The 17,928-nt window shown below is 53.4% G+C and overlaps 1 protein-coding gene across 1 annotated transcript; it reads right to left on the bottom strand.

Moving 5' to 3' along the window:
• Positions 1-418: 418 nt before the first annotated feature.
• On the bottom strand, positions 419-8,125 carry PPIF (peptidylprolyl isomerase F). Its single transcript, XM_003903717.4, has 6 exons — positions 7,798-8,125; positions 6,324-6,354; positions 5,685-5,773; positions 3,855-3,951; positions 2,750-2,825; positions 419-1,438 (listed from the first exon to the last, which is right to left on the bottom strand). Exons 1-6 carry the CDS (start codon positions 7,990-7,992, stop codon positions 1,303-1,305), a joined length of 624 nt encoding a protein of 207 aa, XP_003903766.1. The 5' UTR covers positions 7,993-8,125; the 3' UTR covers positions 419-1,302.
• Between the last annotated feature and the right edge of the window lie 9,803 nt (positions 8,126-17,928).

Raw genomic sequence — 17,928 nt, 5'->3', positions numbered from 1 at the left:
ATGACCAGATCTTGCAATAACTCACTATCAAGAAAACAGCACCAAGCCATGAGAGACCCGTCCCCATGATCCAAACACCTCGCACTATGTCCCACCTCCAGCACCGGGGATTACAGTTCAACATGAGATTTGGCTGGGGACAAATATTCAAACTATATTGCCTCCTTATGCAGCTGAGGGAAACTGAGACTCGGGGTCACTAAGGGGAGGAGCTGGGATTCAGGGTGAAGCCAGTGCTCATGGCACAGGCTGTGGGTGCTAAGGTCGCTTGTCTGAGCCTCATTTCTAAGGCAGGGAGGACAAGTTGCCAGCATGATGACATGAAACCGTCCACATGAACGTCCTGAGCATGGCACCCGCCACGGCAAGCTCAGTAAAGATCAGCTCCAAGTTACAGATCCCTCTTCCAGAAACCAGGTACCAGTCTTTCATAGAAAATAGGATTTATTTTCACATTTAAGGTGAACACAAATACATGTTCCAGAAATGTTTTATGTATAATACATCATCAGTAGATTGAATTTCTTTAACACACAGAAAAATCAAAGCCTACCAGGAAATGCTTCCCTCCAGAGCACAGGAGCTTACAGGCCACTTCTGTTAGCAACACAGGAATTCACATTGTCTAGGCACAGCTCAAGTGAGGTTTGTTCCCAGGTTCAACTGCTCCTACCCCCATAGGCCCTCCTCAGAAATGACAGCAGCAAACCAGCGGGCTTCACAGTAACCAGGAGGAAAGATCTCAGCCGAGGGAACCTTCACAAAAGCCCTGAGTTGTGTTTCAAAAGCCAAGCTCTGGGGTCTGTGGTCTGTGTCACCAACTCAGGTCACACCACAGCATGGGGAAGTTAGTGTTGCAGCTTCACTTCTAGTCAATCTTGCTAACTAAATTATCCCAATTAGGAAGACAACATTAAACAGGTATTAGAGTCCTTTTGCAAAACTGACTGTCCCCCTTGGTCAAGGAAAAGACCTTCACTTGGATGCTAACCCATCACCACCACCATGTCCAAGGCACAGATGAATCTGGGTTGGGCAATCACAGGCAATGCTTGACGAGGGGTGGGTGACATCATGTCCACAAAGATGCCTAGAAATGAGGTCGTGAGGAAGGGTGGGTATTAGGAAGCAGTGTGGTGGGTCCTGGCCGAGGTCCGACATCCCTGAGCAGCCTTCCTCAGGCACACCATGATGGTGGAGTGGGCACAGATATCATTTTGGGCACCTTGGCTGAGAGCCAAGGCAGCCATCTGGGTGCATAGACATTTGCAGCTGCCACCATCCCAGCACCCTGGCCACAGATTAGCTCAACTGGCCACAGTCTGTGATGACAATCTTCTTGGATGTCTTCCCACTTTTAGAGCCGAAAGATTCTATTTTCTTCACGACGTCCATGCCCTCTTTGACGTGACCGAACACAACATGCTTGCCATCCAACCTGAGAGGACGGGTGACCCGGGTGAGCAACAGTGTAGTGCAATGTCATCCAATGCCATGGCCCCGGTCATGGAATTAGTTACTGAAAACAGCAATTCTGCAAGGAATCCCCACGTAATACCTGGATCTACCACCAAAGCTCAATCAAGCCTTGTTGAGCGCCCCAGATACACCCCAGAGAATGCCTGGCTTCCAGGACACATTCTGCCACTCATGTTGTGACCTTGCCTCAGGTCACGTAGCCTGAATCCTGGTAACTCCATCTATTAAAAGTGGAGTAGTCTTTGTTCTGCAGAGGGAGGTAACGGGATAATGAAATGCTCTGAAGAAAGAAGAAGTCCAGACAAATGGAACCACGTTAACGGTCATGAATGATGAGTCAAGAGCCAAAGGAACAAGGGTGGTGAAACTGCAGAGTCCTAGGCAGCTCTCAACTCAAGAGAGTCCAATAATGTAAAAGGCGGCTCAGTTCAGCTCCGGAGAAGCTGGCATGGTTTCAGCCAAGAGCAGAACTGCAGGATCCACTGGGGTCCCATGAAGGAGCAAAGAGCAGGCTGAGCCAGCAAGGACCTGCCCAGCCCTGCCGGCCACATCTCTTAGGCTTGGAGGCTGGACACTTCTAGTGTCCGCCCCACCTAGGTCTCCCTAAAATTCTTGGAAATGGGCTTTACCAAGTCAGCTCCCAGCCAGCTCATCAGCAGGTGCCCCAGGGCTACGACATTTGGGACTCTGGCCAGAGAAATTTATCCCTTAGAGGAAAATGTACCAGGAAAGAGACATCCCTAAAATCCATGGGCATTGAAAACAGGGCCCTTACAGGCCTGTGGCTATCTGCAGGCTTATGATAATACAGGGGCTTCATTTGGAAATCTGCTGATATCCAAATGTCTGCTGCAGCATTGCCAAGGCTCAGCCCATGGTCAAGACAAGCCTGGGAAACTCCAGGTTAAAACCACACAAGTGGGCTTCTACTCAGTCCCTCCTGAGGCCTCATAATGTTTTGCAACATTTCCCAGATGTATCTGGTAGAGAAACCCTTTCGTGTGTGCGTGTGAGCAGAATACACGGAGAAAATTCCAGATGACAGCAACAATGGGAACCCAAACCATGACAGAATTGCAGGAACAACTGCGATTCTCCTTTGATCCTTCCACTAACTTTCTCTTTCTCATACAAACACACAGCCTGGGAGAGGGCCACTGTTCCAGAGCAGATGGCCTGGCTGTAAACTGCCTGCCCCTAAAAGTGCACAAATCCTCCTCCAGCTGCAAGGCTGCCCACATTCCCAGAGGGCCTGGGGCAGGGAACTCACCAGTCTGTCTTTATGGTGCAGATGAAGAACTGGGAGCCATTGGTGTTAGGACCAGCATTAGCCATGGACAGGACACCTGCAAAAACCAGCAGAGCTGAGCCACCCTGCCCCTGGAGGCACCTGCTGGGGAGGACATTAGAAAGGGCAGACGGTGCAAACCACACCAGGGACATTCGAGTCTGCAGATCCTGGGACCCAGAAGAGGAGAACCAGGGCCCGATACCAGCCCCCCAGGGTGTGTCTGCCTTTGCTGTCCGCTAGTTCTCAGTGGGGTGGCCTGAGAGGACAGGGCCTTGTGGAAGCTCTCAGTGGTAGGGCTGGGGCGGGACCCGGGACAGGACCCCAGGCCCTGACCTCCAGACTTCTCCACCTACCACTTTGGGTCTTATAGGTGACAAGATGCTGCCACAATAACCACCCTGGCTTCCAAACAATTTGCTTTTTGTCTAAGCAAGATTTTAAATCTTGCAACAATTCTTTTTTTCTGCAACAATTTTTTTTTTGAGATGGAGTCTCGCTCTGTCGCCCAAGCTGGAGTGCAGTGGCGTGATCTCGGCTCACTGCAAGCTCCGCCTCCCAGATTCACGCCAATCTCCTGTCTCAGCCTCCCGAGTAGCTGGGACTACAGGCACCCGCCACCACACCCGGCTCATTTTTGTGTTTTTGGTAGAGACGGGGTTTCACCATGTTAGCCAGGATGGTCTTGATCTCCTGACCTCGTGATCCACCCGCCTCAGCCTCCCAAAGTGCTGAGATTATAGGCGTGAGCCACCATGCCCGGACCATTCTGCAACAATTCTAAGTGTCCTAGAATTTCCAACCCGAAACTCAGAGGACAGACAGGGAGGTGGCCAAGGCCTCCATTCTGCTTAAAGGTTCTTCCGCAAAGTTCCCAAAGGAAACCCTGCTTTTTAAACTGAGAGACGAGAAAACTCTAGGGAAACTCAACAAGCCAGAAATGCTGAGACGGCCTGCAGTGCCGCAGGGAGGAAGGGCCTCATCAGATACTGGGCGGTGACCGCATGTGGCCTCTCAGGGCCTGCTGGGGCTTCCAGGCCAGGTCAGAGCTGTGGGGACACTCACCCTAGAGGCGGCCCCCACTCACCCGGCCCCACGTGCTTCAGTGTGAAGTTCTCGTCAGGAAAGCGGCTTCCGTAGATGGATTTCCCGCCTGTGCCATTGTGGTTGGTGAAGTCGCCCGCCTGTGAGCACACAGCACCTTCTGAGTGGCTGCCATGGAGCAGACGGGGGCCACGGCCCCGACACTGGCAGCGGCCTCAGCCCACCCAAGCCCACCCAGTTGGTGCCCCTCAGGTAAAGCAGTCAATAAACATCCAATAAAATTAGAGCTAATAATAAGAAAAATAAGCAAAAAAAGGAAAAAAAAAGACTAAACTTAAATATCTTTTGTCACAGTAACTACCTTTGTTTCCAAATGACTTACTTTTTGTCTGAGCAAATTTTTAGGTAATCTTCAAAGGACCTAATGGCCATTCAGAGATGATACTTAGTGACCCAGAATTTAACCCACTCCTCCTGGAGGGCAACAAGGAAGAGGCCAGAGGCCCCCCAGTTCCCGTGTCTAGTCTGTGGGAGCACCAGCAGCTGGTCCAGACCAGCTCCCCATGCCAGGTCCCCTCACTGTCCCCGCACTGCCCCTTACCCAGCCCAGCAGCTTCCCCAACCCTTGCAGACCCAGGACAGAGTCTGCCCAGGGCTGGCATCCTTCCTCAGGCCTCAGCTAAGGCCCGGGCAGCCCTGGCCAAACCTGCATGAGGCACCCATGGCCAGAACAGCCCGGTAGCAGCCCCTATGCCTAGTGCTGCCCAGCCCAGGCCATGGCTGGCTGCTGTTTTCCTGAGATGGGATCCTTGGGTGAGAGAGGGAACTGACCAGCTGAAGCATCCGCAGGTGTCAATTAGGTGCTCGCTAATTGATATCCCTCCCAACGGATAACTCAGGACCCTGGCCTGGACTCCCAGTGCCACCGCCTTGTGCCAGGGAGCCCTCCAGCTCTGGAGTCCCCAGCCTGGCTCAGGACTTCCACCTCAGCTCCTGCTTTACCATCAGCCTCAGGGCTGGGCCAGGCCTGCCGTCCCTGTGTTCACCCCATATCCAGACCTCACCGCACACAGACGTCCAGCCCCAACCCACCGCCCCTTACCATGATACGATGACAGTCACTGGGTCAGGGTAGAGGGAATGGGGAGAGAATTTCAGGCAGAAAGGTCTTAAAAGAGGTCATGACAGCCATGTCCCTGCCTCCAGGCTCTGCCTGCCTAGGATACCCAATCCCTGATCTTGAAGATCTGTGCTAATAGAGGACCAGCCCCAATACCACCTGGGTCCTGACCCCCGGGAAGCTCCTGCTGCAACACCTACCCCCAAACCTCTGACACAGCAATACCAATGCTTGTGAAAACCGAGCGTGGCACATGACTGAAAAACATTCATTTCACCGAGAATAATGCCTTTCTCTGGGAAGGGAAGCTCCAAGTCCTGGCATGTGTGTTCCTGCCCTGGACCCGTCTTCCTCCTCCACCTCCGCCGCTTCTCCCTCTCCCCCTCTTATCTCCCACACCAGTGCTCAGGGGCATGCAGGGGACAAGGTCAGAGACCACTGGAATATGCTGGTTCTTCAAAGCCTTCAGGGCCACCCCCAGCACATCCATCCCCCAACCCAGCTCTGCCTTGATAGACTCCACCTCCCAGTCCCCTGGGCAGGGCCTGCCACTGGCCTGGAGTGGCAATGGGTTGGGGCTGGACTTCCATGTGCAGTGAAGCCTGGATACAGGGCTAATGCAGCGGGGGCAGCCTGACCAACAGAGCAACTGCAGCTGCCCTGCTCAACACCTTCCTCATACCAGGCATCTTCACACACCCACAAGGCAGCTCCTGCTCTCATCCCCCCTTACAGAAAAGGAAACCACGTTACCTGGCACATGAAGGAAGGGATCACCCTGTGGAAGGTGGAGCCTTTGTAGCCAAAGCCCTTCTCACCAGTGCACAGGGCTCTGAAGTTCTCTGAGGGTCGAAGGGAGACACAGGTTAACACGGCCAGGCCCCAATTCCCGGGTCATACCCATTCCAGCCAAAATCCCTGCTACATCCCCAGCAGTGAACAGGGGGATAAAGACCTTGGCACCTCTTGGGTCTGCTCTGCCCAACTCGCTATGTAACTGGACAAGTCACTCCCCTTCCCTGACCTCAGTACCTGAGCACTGTGACAAGAGTACAGGCTCATGGCTGTGCTGGCACCAGCAGGGCAGCGACTCAAGGGCTATGTGCGCACCACCCTGCCTCATTGGGGACCAGGAGTGGGGAAGTCTCTGGGAAATTTACGTGTGCCTTCCACCGGCTCTGAGGCTCCCAGCTACTATGAGAGAGGAGGGCAGAGCCAACGTTGAGGCCCAGAGAGGGATGGGAAGAGCTGCCCCAGGGCACCCAGTGGCTGAGCCACACATGGAGCTCCCATTCGTCCGGGGTCTCTGAGCCCCAATTCTTCTCACTACGCCACCCACCTTGCCCTGCCTGGCCCCCTTCCCATCTCACAAGGCCCCACGCCCTGTCTTACCAGCTGTCTTTGGGACGACATCTGCCTTCAGCTGTTGGGGGAGAAGAGGGACAAAAGTGGGTGGTCATTGGAGAGACAGGTGAAGGTGGATGTCTCTCAGCACCCACCCACCCCCACAGCGGCCAAGGAGGCTAAGGAAGAAGCAAGTGGACATTCCATTCCCATTATTGCCAACCTGCGTAGGTGGCAGCTCTATCATTTCTGGGAGCCATTTCCTGAACCCAAGGCTGGAGGAGGTGGCCTTGGTTTCCTAATCTGTCAGAAGAGATGACAATGCTATCTTGGCCTACTTCTGTGGACACAGCTGGCACTGCTCCCACAGCTGGGCCCAAAGCATCAGAAACTCGGGCAAGAAAGTGGGTCTAAGGTAGGAGCCAGTCCAGCTCTTCGATTTGGGGATGGTAAACTGAGGCCCAGGGAAAGGCATGCTCCCAGGGAGGGGCAATGCTCCCACAGCTGGGCCCAAAGCATCAGAAATTCAGGGACAAGAGAGTGGGTCTAAGGCTCCTCGATTCGGGGTTGGGAAACTGAGGCCCAGGGAGAGGCATGAGGGTGTGGGGAGGGAAGGCTGAAGCCCCATTCCAGCCAGCCTCTAGCCTCGAAGCTGCAAGACCCACCCTTGAACCAAATGGAAGCAGGAAGGGTGTCCCTATTTTCCAAAAGAAACTGAGACTGAAAAAGAAATACCAAGGGCTCCCTGAGAAACGGGCCAGTCAACACGAACTGACCTCTGCTGTCAATGTGAGGCCGGGCTGAAGGCTGCACTAGGGCTTTCCCTCTAAAGTTACCCTGATGACTGTTTCTTACTTTGCTTTATAAAAGACCCAAAGAGTTTGGGCAGGTGCTGAGTGTGACTCCCAAGGACGGTGGCAGGGCAAGGTTCCGGGCACACTGCCTCTGAATGTGTCCCAACTCGCAGGAGGGGCATTCTGGGGTCCACCAGGTGGCCGGGCCCGAGGCCTACTGGGCCCGCACTACTGCTGGAAACCACCTCTCGCTCCATTTCCCAGCACCCCGAGTGTGAGCCCGACCGCGGGGGCGGGGTCGGGGCCAGGGCGCGCTCCGCGTTGTGCAAGGGCCGCCACGTGAGCACCCGCCGGGCCACAACGCTCACCCCAAGGCCCCCGACACCCACCTCAGAGCTCCGGATCTAGGCTCAGCCCCAGAAAACTCCTGGAGCCCCTCTCTCGTCCCGGGGCCGGCCCAGGGGTGCTGGGCCCTCCCTCTCTGCGATCTGACCTTGAGCTTTCTCCTCCACACGTGCCCTCCCTCCCGTCTCCCCGGCTCCAGTGCTCCGAGGGAGGCCGGAAGAAGCCATTCTGACGCCCATTCTCAAAATGGGGAAACTGAGGCCCAGAGCCCGGCAGGGGGAGGCCCAAGGTCACCCAGCGCGCCCGGCACCGCGCCGCCCAAAGCCCAGGGCTCTCCCCGGGCCCGTGTCTCGCGCCCAGGCCGGCCCTGCGAGCGGTCTCACCTCCAGCACCACGCGGCCGAGCGGCTGCCCGTCGGCGCCCACGTCCAGGTACACCAGCGGGTTCCCGGAGGAGGAGGAAGACGACGGGTCGCCGGCCCCCTTGCTGCAGGCGCGGGCCGCGGGGAGTCGCAGCGGCACGGAGCGCGGCACGGAGAGCAGGCCGAGCCACCGGGGGCCGCAGCGCAGCGCCAGCATCGCGGGCGAGGGTCGGGCGGGAAACGGGCAGGGAGAACACAGAACTCTGAAAAGGAGGTCGCGCGCGCCCAGAAGGCCGAGTCCCGCGCAGCCGCGCGCCGCAGCCTTTATTGGCCTGGCCAGGTTTGTGGCCCCGCCCTTGTCCCGCCTCCTCCGGGCCTGTCCGTGGGCGACCCCTGCCGGCCGCAGCGCGCAGCGCAGCCAGCCGGTGGGGCCGCGGGGCGTGAAATGCTTTGGAACACTCCCGCCTCCAGGCCCAGAGACCCGGAGAACAGACACCACCGGGCAAAAGGATGCTGGTTCAATGTTTATTAAGGTACCAGCAGACTTTTTTTAAAAAGGAAAAACTGCTAAAACGTAATTAACTCAAAAATATGAGCATCTACACGTTGCAATTTGAATATAATAACAAAAGTCTACCTTTGAGCCCTTTATAGGTAAGGCTCAGGGCCCTTTATAGGTAAGGCTCAGGCCAAATAAGCTTCCCTGCTGCCCTAGGTCCTGCAGTCCGAGAGGGTTAGAGAAAAGTGAGATGAGAGGCGGGATTAGTGAGCCAGAGGCGCAAGAGGGAGGAGATAAGCTGAGACACCTCCCATGATGCCCCCTAGCCTGCTTGTCCCGGCCTGGGCTTGTCTCTAGTTATTTCTAGGGACCAGACCTGCTTCCAGCAAGACTGAAAACGCAGCCTGGGCTCATCATGCTCCTTCCAGGTCCCCAGCCCTCCCCAGGACTGGGTCTGATCCCTCCTCCTAGGACCCACACTGACAGCCCCCGTACCCGGCCAGCCAGGGCAGCCACCTGCCCCCTCCCATCAGCATGCACCCCGGGAGGGGACTTAGTGGGGAGACCCACAGCAGGAGCATTTAAGCCCCATGTGCTGAGAGTGGGCTTCCCAGCAGCAAGAGCCACCCTCACTGCAGGGTGGTGGGAGGCCTGCAATAAATGGATGCCAAGCAGGGACTTGAGAGAGTATCTGGCCCAACACTAGTACTGTCCCCAGGGGTAGCTGAGGCCTGGACACAGGAAGGCACTGGCTAGGGCTGGGGAGCCCTGGAGTCCTGCTGCCAGCTAGCGCCAGTGCTCCAGGCCTCTCTGGGCCTCAGTTTCCCATCTGGAGGGTAAGGGTGTGATCATGCTCCTCATTCTGCTTTTGTCTGAGGTCTGTTCTTAGGATAAAATGAACTAGAGAGAGATGGATTTGTCAACTAAGTACTGTGCCTATGGGCATCTGTGATGGATACAGTCTGGACTCTTTCTCAGGGTTTGGGATTCAGAGAGCAGTGGTCTCAATTAGAGCCCTGAGGGGCCAGAGAAAGGGGTGGGGCTGAACCTTGGCGGCAGGTGGGCTTGAGCAGGGACCAGCTCTGGACTGACCTGCCCCAGATTCTGAATGGGCTCATGGGAACAGGTCGGGCAGCAAAATGCCAGCCAAGCAAATTCATGAGGTCAGAGCAGTGTCCTAGCTTCATGAGAATGCTGGCTTGGCCTCTGGAAGTTTGGCTAGCTTGGCTTCTGGAAGTTCATAGCCCCCCTTCTCTGATTCCTGGCCTAGGAGGGGCCTAGGGACCCAGCGAAGCCCAGGTGGGATGCATTCTAGGTCCCAGCCCAGAATGGGACCTCACTCTGTCCTGGGGAGCAGCCCCTCCTTTCTCATGACTGTGCCCTGAGGTGAGCAGGCCTGAGTGGGGAGCCCACCTGAGCCCTCAGCACATGTCCCAGACCCTCCTCTACCAGTGCAACCTGATTTGAGAGCAGAGGAATCACGCCATGTGCCTTGTCATGAAGCTTCCTTAAGGCCCCAGGCTTCCCTGCGGCCAGTTCCAGGCCCTGAGCTCACAGGACCTTCAGCCACAGCGGGTGGCTCAGCGTATCCTGTTGTTTCTCAAGCCTGCTCCTAGGGGAACTCAGTTTATGCTCCATCCTGATGAAGCGTGAGCAGCCCCACTCCAGGGGAATGCTGCCTTCATTCACTTGACCACTTCAGTTCTCAGAACCCTTTCCCAGCTGTGAACTCTGCCTAAGAGGCAGCTCTGTTTTGCAGATGGGGAAACCAGGCCTGGGGAGTGAATTGCCCAAGGGCAGGCTGTTGGAGCTGGGACCAGTCTGTCTGACTTCACAATCAGGGTTATTGCATGTCAAACCCTTCTCACTCTCACCATGAAGCTGATCCTTGGGACAGGGTGAGGAGGCAGGAGAGATAAGCCTGGGCAGACAACACAGTAAGATAGAAACCGTGGGGTTGGCCAGGGGGCTGTGGCACTCAGGGCCTAGGGAGGTGGTTTAATAGTGAGCATGAGCTGAAAGGCCTGTGGGGACCTAATCGCAGAGGGCTCTGACGGCCTGGCTGAGGTCTGACATTGTTGGATAGCACTGGGGAGTCATCAGTAGTGCAAAGACTCCATGCTTAGGACTCTGGACTGGGAACCAGCTTCTTTCGTTCATGTTACTCCTTCCATTCTCTTTGGAAAAGCAAACGTCATCACTACCTCCGGTCTGAGCCAGAGAAAAGCCTACCTTCCCCTAAGGCTTAGCTATGATGTCATCCCTTCCTGTGCTATTCTCAGTGGTATTAGGAAGAAGGAAAGTTCATAGGCTAAGCCATGAGCTGAACACGTCCCCAGCCCTTGAGGGCTCCAGGCCCAGGTGACATCAGGCAGGTGTTAGCACTCACCTGGCTCCGAGGCTATTTACAGACTGTGTCATCCTCAGAAATAGCAGTGTTTCTCTCCGCTCAGCTCACCTAGTTTTTTATCCAAGGTGCTGATGGGTTTTGTCACCTAGGGATCCTGTAATACCACCTCTAGGCCTCACAAAGCCATAGAAAAATCAGTTTGTGCTAAGCTGAGAATCTCATTCAGGGATTGCAAACTCAGATGCCTGTGGGGGCCAGGCAGGTGATACACATGAGTGGTGCAAGCTGGTAAGGATGTAGGGAGTGAGGGGAGGTGGCACTGTAGCCAAATAGCTAATGGATGTCCCAGGTAAAGAGTTAGCTGCTGCCCAGGCCAGCCAATTGTTGTATATAGGACTATGGGTCCACACAGGCCACCCAGGTTTTCTCATCTTTCAATAAAAGCTGAAGACTTTAAGTTTTATAGAAATCTAGTTTTCAAATGTTTGAAATGAATTTTAAAATAAAATTAAACACTGAATGAACTGTAAACAACATATCCAAACTAGATGAGGACTCTGGACCAATAGTTTGTAAGCTCTGATTTCCACTATACAGGTGAGAGGAATGAAACTCAGAGACGGACAGGGAATGGCCCCAGGCCACGCAGCTGGGCAGTACCAGGACTGTGGTCAGACCCTTTCTTCACTCTCCCCATGGCCTTTTCTGCAAACTTCACTCAGCAGACATGATTTCAGAGCACCTACTGTGTTCTGAGCCCTGAGCTTCACCCTGGGGATTCAGAAGGACAAAGGGACAGGAGGTTATGGTGCCCTGAGATGGTGGAGCTGCTGAACGAACCTCTCCCAGGTGGCCCTGTGTGTGGCAGGAGTGAACGCTGTGGTTGCTGTGGGGTACAAAGTTACAGCTGTTCTGGAGAGGCCCTCCAGGAGGGGCTGGGGGTGAAGGTAGCCCCGCTGTGGGCATGAGGTGGGGTTTCTATAATATTAAATATCATGAAGGCTGAGATCATTGTCAGTGCCAGTCACCGGGTCATACAACCTGTGCTGCCAGCCTAGACAATGGTCCTCAGATAGGATGAGGCCATGGACTTCATCTGTCTGGTTATGCTTGAGGGGTTTGAGGTCCAGGATAGCATCTGTCATGGGAAGGGAAACTGAGAGATAGGTTCGCTGCAACTCAGAAATCCACCAGACCCTGCTAATGAGCTGCTGTGGGACTCTCTGGGGATGGAGTGTCCCCCGTGGCCTTTGTAAAGTCAGTACATTCATCATCCTCTCTCTGCTGGCTTCTAAGAACCAGACCATGATGGGGAGGCAGAGGCAGAGAAGGGAGGTTCCACTGAGGCCCAGGGAAATGGTGGGAGAGACCCACAGGGGGAAGATGGGGGGAAGCTCTCCTCTGGAGTCCAGCTGGACTTTGAAAGTTATTCATGTGATCTGGGTCACTGCAGGCCACTGAGAACGGAGCCAGCATGGTAGGGTGGAGCTCAGCAGGGTGTGGCTGACCCTCAGCTGCTGGGCTCTCACACAACCTGCCTGGCCACAGCCCCCCCGCAACTCACAACTCAGCAGAGCTCGATTATATCTGCGAGATAATCCATGTTTGTTGTTTGAAGCCACTAAGTGCCGGGTCATTTGCCATGTGCAATAGATAACTCATACCCATAGGACCCCGCCCCGGCCAGGGCTCCTGGAAGATCCCGTTGCTCCATGCATAGCCAGTCCTGGATCTGCTGTCTCAGCGAGCTTGGTCACCAGCTCTTGGCAAGGACCTCACGGGCATGGTCAGGGAGAACTGGCCCAAGAGACAGGACTTCCTTGTCTTTGTAAAGACGTGGAGTGGGCTGGCTATTTCTGTCTCATGCCTCTGAGGGAGAATGAATGAAGCTTGGGAGGATGGAGGATCTGGGAGAAAGTCCTCAGTGGCAGGGCCTGAGCTGGGTCTGGCCGTGGCATCCTATTGGCCTCTGGGAAGGGGACAGGGCCTCACTTTATGCCTCCGTGCCGGGCGCTCTGCACTTTGTAGATGTTGTTCTGAGCCTCAGAGTGACCCTGCAAAGTGGAGCTTGTTGTCCCTGCCTTTCAAATAAAGGAATGGAGGCCATGAGAGATTAATGATGTGCCCAAGGTCACACTAGGGCCAAGCGGAGAGTGGAATTCTTCCCAACTGACCTGGCTCTGTGTCTCCAGGGGCAGGTGGGCTCTGAGTGGTGCCTCTGAGCTGGCTTGTGCCAGATATCATCCCCTCCACGCAGCCTTTTCTTCCAGCTAGCCTGACACTGTGCTTAGTGATTGAGGAATCCATGATCCTATGTAGTCCTCACAATAACTCTGCAAGGGGGAGTCTGTTGTCTCCAGGTGGACACCAGGTGGACACCAGGTGGCTGAGCTGGATTTGAACCCAGGCCTGGCTGACTCCACATCTGCACTCCCTCCCACTGACTGGGTCTTCTCACCCTAGAGAATCTACCATTGGCTCAGCCCTGCAGGATGACACGCAACAGTACAGCTAGGTAACACAGAAACACACTGACTTCATTTACACAGTCCCTGCCCAGAGTCAATGGAAAAGTACCTGGTCAGCAGGACCCACAAGGTTGCCAAGTTCAGTCCAGATTTGTCCTTGGTGCATGCCCCATTGCCACCTTTATTTACTGTTTACTGATTTGCAGTGGCTTTTCTCAATGTGTCATTATCCTCAGGAGAGGGTCCCACTGCCAGTTGTCTAGGAGTGGGGCCCAAGACTTTGCCAAGCCTAAAATGCTGCTCAGTCAGACTTCGCCTGAGCTCTGGGCTCTCTGCCTTGTGGGTGCAAGGAAGCAAGCAGCCTCCAATTCTGCAGTTTCCCTTTTTTGGTCTGTTGTTTTGGTCTGTGCAATTTTGATGAATCTGCTGACTTGACCCTCTTTATCTTCACTGACTAACTCACATTGATACCTCTCCTTGCTCCATTAGAATAAATCTCCTTCTGGTCAACAATGCTTACCTTGTGATCCATATTGTCCACCTTCCAATCAATATGGTCCACCCTTGATGACAAGTGTTTGTCTTTTCCAATTAAGATAAACGCCATGGTGAAACCCCGTCTCTACTAAAAAATACAAAAATTAGGCCGGGCACGGTGGCTCATGCCTGTAATCCCAGCACTTTGGGAGGCCGAGACGGGCAGATCACCTGAAGTTGGGAGTTCAAGACCAGCCTGACCAACATGGAGAAACCCCGTCTCTACTAAAAATACAAAATTAGCCGGGCGTGGTGGCGGGTGCCTGTAATCCCAGCTACTTGGGAGGCTGAGGCAGGAAGAATTGCTTGAACCCAGGAGGCAGAGGTTGCAGTGAGCCGAGATCGAGCTACTGCACTCCAGCCTGGGCAACAGAGCAAGACTCTGTCTCAAAAAAAAAAAAAAAAAAGATAAATCCTGTGGTAATAGCTACCTTTTGCTGCACTTAATACACTGCACATGGTAAGGATTTATAACATTATTTCTTAATCCCTGTGTGGCCCTTGAGAATAAGTACTAGTATTAACTACTTTTTATAAATAGGGCCTCCAAAGTGGATGGAAGTCATAAGCCATCCAAGGTTACATGTGTCTTCCCTCATGTTAAGTGAGTGGCAGAACAGCCTGTATTTGGCCTTGCTCTGCTTAATCCCAGAACTTGGCTCCTGCCTCTAATGCTATCTTTGCTACTGTTGAATTTGAGTACAAAAGATCAGCAGGTCAGGCTGAGAGACGCCTCAATTTATGTGACAAAGATCTCAGATTGTAGATGAGCAGAGAGACTCAAACAGTTGACCAACTAGCAGCCTGTTCCTAGGACAGAGGGTCTGTATCACAGGCCCTGGGTTTGGGTGAGTCCAAGCAAATCTGGGGATCACAGCGGAAGCTTCAGCTCCATGGGGACAGGCCCAGCCCATTCAGCAGAGAATCAAGGAGCAGGGGACCCTGCGAATCAAGGGTGTTTGGAGAAGATCTAACTAAGGGTGGTCACCATAGAAGTGTGGTGGGGTGGCCACAATGCCATCTCTAGAGAGATGAGGGCTGCACTGGGGCAGAGGCCACAGTGGGGCTTCATAGTCCTGACCAGGATGAGCAGGAGCCAGATTTGGGTACATGTAGACAGAAGGCTTCCTACCAGTCAGCGATATTGCAGAATGATACTTTGAAGTAAGAAGCTCCCCATGGCTGAAGCTGTGCGAGAGATACCAAGTAAGGATGCCACAGAAGATGGCTGCTTGGCCTAAGTGGTGGGGCCAGGTGACCTGTCTGGCTCCTTCTGATTCAGAGACTCTGCAATTTAGACCCCCTAAGTTGAGGCTGCTTGGGGGAACAAAAAGTGCAAGATGCAACCTCAGAGTTTTGTGTTTTTTGGGGGGTTTGTTGTTGTTTTATATTTTTTAATTTTTTATTTTTTGCAGACAAGGCCTCGCTCTGTCACCCAGGCTGGAGCTCAGTGGTGCTATCTGGGCTCACTGCAACGTCCACCTCCCAGGTTCAAGTGATTCTCAGACCTCAGCCTCCCGAGTAGCTGGGATTACAGGTGTGTGCCACCACACCTGGCTTATTTTTGTATTTTTAATAGAGATGGGGTTCACCACGTTGGTCAGGCTGGTCTTGAACTCCTGACCTCAGGTGACCCAACTGCGTCAGCCTCCAGAGTTATTTATTGGCATATCAGTGAGTGAAATGTAACATGAAACCATAAAAGCCAGAAGAGAATACTGACATATGGTTATTGGTTTCAAAGTGGTCAAAGTTTTCCAAGCATAGAAGCAAATGCAAGGAAATGTAAGAAAAAATATGCAACAATCTGGTGGCATACCTGGCTTAAAACTCTGCATTTCAAAGGTGCCACTGGCACAGTTGGGAAGAATAACTTGCGTTTCTTTATTTCTCCCAGCCCTTTCCCTCCGAGCTTTGGGGAAAGCAGACTTCAGAAATAAGGACAAAGATGTCAATACTTGGCTTTAAGGTTTCAAAAAAAAAAAAAAAAGTTAGGATTCTTGCCAGTTGGTGTAGAAAATGTGCATGATCACTCAGTCAGCCTTCCCTCTCAGATGAGACCTTCATTCACCCCCAACCTGCAAGAGACCCTCATGGTTGGAGGAAGAAGGGAGTGAAGGGGAATCAAGGGAGTAAGACCCATCAGAGGATGTAAGAACCCCTAGATGAACTCCAGGAATCCAAAAGCAGAGGCATCCTGAGCCGTGTTTCTGAGCAGAGCCGAGGAAAGGAGCAAGAACCCAGAGCCAGGCCCTTCCCTGGTGGCGAGTGCAACCTGGTTGCCTGGTGTGTCCAGACTGGTAGGGCTCCCAGCAGCCATGAACAGATTTCCTGGGGGCCCAAGAAGGCAGAGTGACCCAGGAGCCTGAAGACCTGGAGGCCATGTGGTTGGACAAGGAAATGACAGTAGGGACTGTGTCAGTGGACCAGAGTCAGATGAAAATAAGGATCTTAGTAGACACCAGAGGAATCAACGAGTAGCCAGATGGATCCCAAAGTAATCTCAGCACTTTGCGAGGCTGAGGCAGGAGGATCGCTTGAGCCCAGAGGTTTGAGACCAGCCTGGGCAACATAGTGAGACCCTATCTCTACACAAATTAAATTTCTAAAAAATTAAAATTCTAAATAATTTCTAAATAAATTAAAATTCTAAGATAATTTTAAAAAATTAGGCAGGCATGGTAGTATATACCTGTCACTCTCCCTTACTCATGAAGGCTTGACTGGTGGCCCGTAGGCAGGCAGTGGTCATCCATATAGGATTTCCAACAGTAGGACCCCAAGCCTGGGGCAGAGAACAGGGTCAAATTCTGGAAAAAGCGGACGGGTCTCCAGCCTAGACCCTGAATGGGCAGGGTCCAAACATAGAAGGCTGAGGGGACCAGGCAAGGTCCAAGTTTGAGAGCTGGATGCTGGCCAGGCCCTGGCCACTCTCCCTTACTCATGAATTCACTCACGCTTCTTCATGGAGCAGCTACTATTAAGACTCAACTATGGCCAACCATGGTGGTTCACACGTGTAATCCCAGCACTGTGGGATGCTGAGGTGGGAGGATTGCTTGAGACCAGGAATTCAAGACCAGCCTGGGCAACACAGCAAGACCCCATCTCTACAAAAAATTAAAAACTTAGTGGGGGGCGGTGCACACTTCTAGTCCCAGCTACTTGGGAGCCTGAGGTGGGAGGATCGCTTGAGCTCAGGAGATGGAGGCTGCAGTGAGCTGTGTTTACACCACTGTACTCCAGCCTGGGTGACAGAATGAGACCTTGTCTCAAGGGAACGAAAAAGGACTCAACTGTGTGCCACAGATGCCAAGGGCTTCGGCCATGTCAGTTGTCACTTGAGCTTCTAAACTATCCCCATTAGAGTCAGGGCTCATCCTGGAGTCTGAAGGAGCTGTGCTGCCTGTCTTCCCTGGTGCAGTGATTTTAAAACATGCAATTTCTTTTCCACCCCTGGCATTGAGAGGTGGAGTCTTATTTCTCTTCCCTTGAATATGGGCTGGCCTCTGGGACTCACTTCTAACCAGCAGCATGTGGAAGAAGTAAGGCCACGTGTCTCCTGGCAGCAGGTCATGAGAGCAACACAGCTTCTGCCCGGCTCTTGCTCTTGGGCTCCAGTTCTTGATACCCAGCTCCCACACCATGAGGAAGCCCAGGCCACATGGAGAGGATACAGCGTGCTTTCCAGCCGACTGCCCAGCTGAGGTCTCAGCTGCCAGACACATGAGTGAGAAGGCCTTGAGAGGACTCCAGACCCAGCTACCATCAGACTGCGGCCACCTGAGAGCCCCTAGTGAGAACTGCCCAGCTGAGCCCAGTCAGTGCTAAGAACCACAAGAAAGGATGATGATAAATGAGTAAGGTTGTTTCACACCACTAGGTCTGGGGTGATTTGTTACACAACTAGAGATAACCAAAACTCCTGTTGAGGACATGCAGTGGATTCCTGATGGGGTTTGACAGGAGCCCTGGTCAGGCACCTCCTTCAGCCTGGGCTCTGTTCATGTGGTAGGTCTACAGAACCCCCAAACACCATAACCCTGTGGGAAGTCATTATCCCTCCCCACCCCACCTCACCTCTCCTTCTCGACACCCATGTCAGATAACGGCATGACCACCCACCCAGGGATCCCAGTACAGACTGGGTGTCATCTTGTCGTATTTGGCTGGTGCATTCCCATGTAATTTTTTTTTTATATATGAGGTCTCCTTATGTTGCTCAGGTCAGTCTTAGACTCCTGGCCTTAAGCAGTCTTCCTGCCTCAGTCTCCTAAAGTGCTCGAATTACAGGTGTGA

Source organism: Papio anubis, chromosome 11 (assembly GCF_008728515.1).
Source record: "Papio anubis isolate 15944 chromosome 11, Panubis1.0, whole genome shotgun sequence".
Taxonomy (NCBI): domain Eukaryota; kingdom Metazoa; phylum Chordata; class Mammalia; order Primates; family Cercopithecidae; genus Papio; species Papio anubis.
The sequence above is the reverse complement of the archived record's forward strand: the minus strand, read 5'-3'. Positions and strand labels throughout refer to the sequence as shown.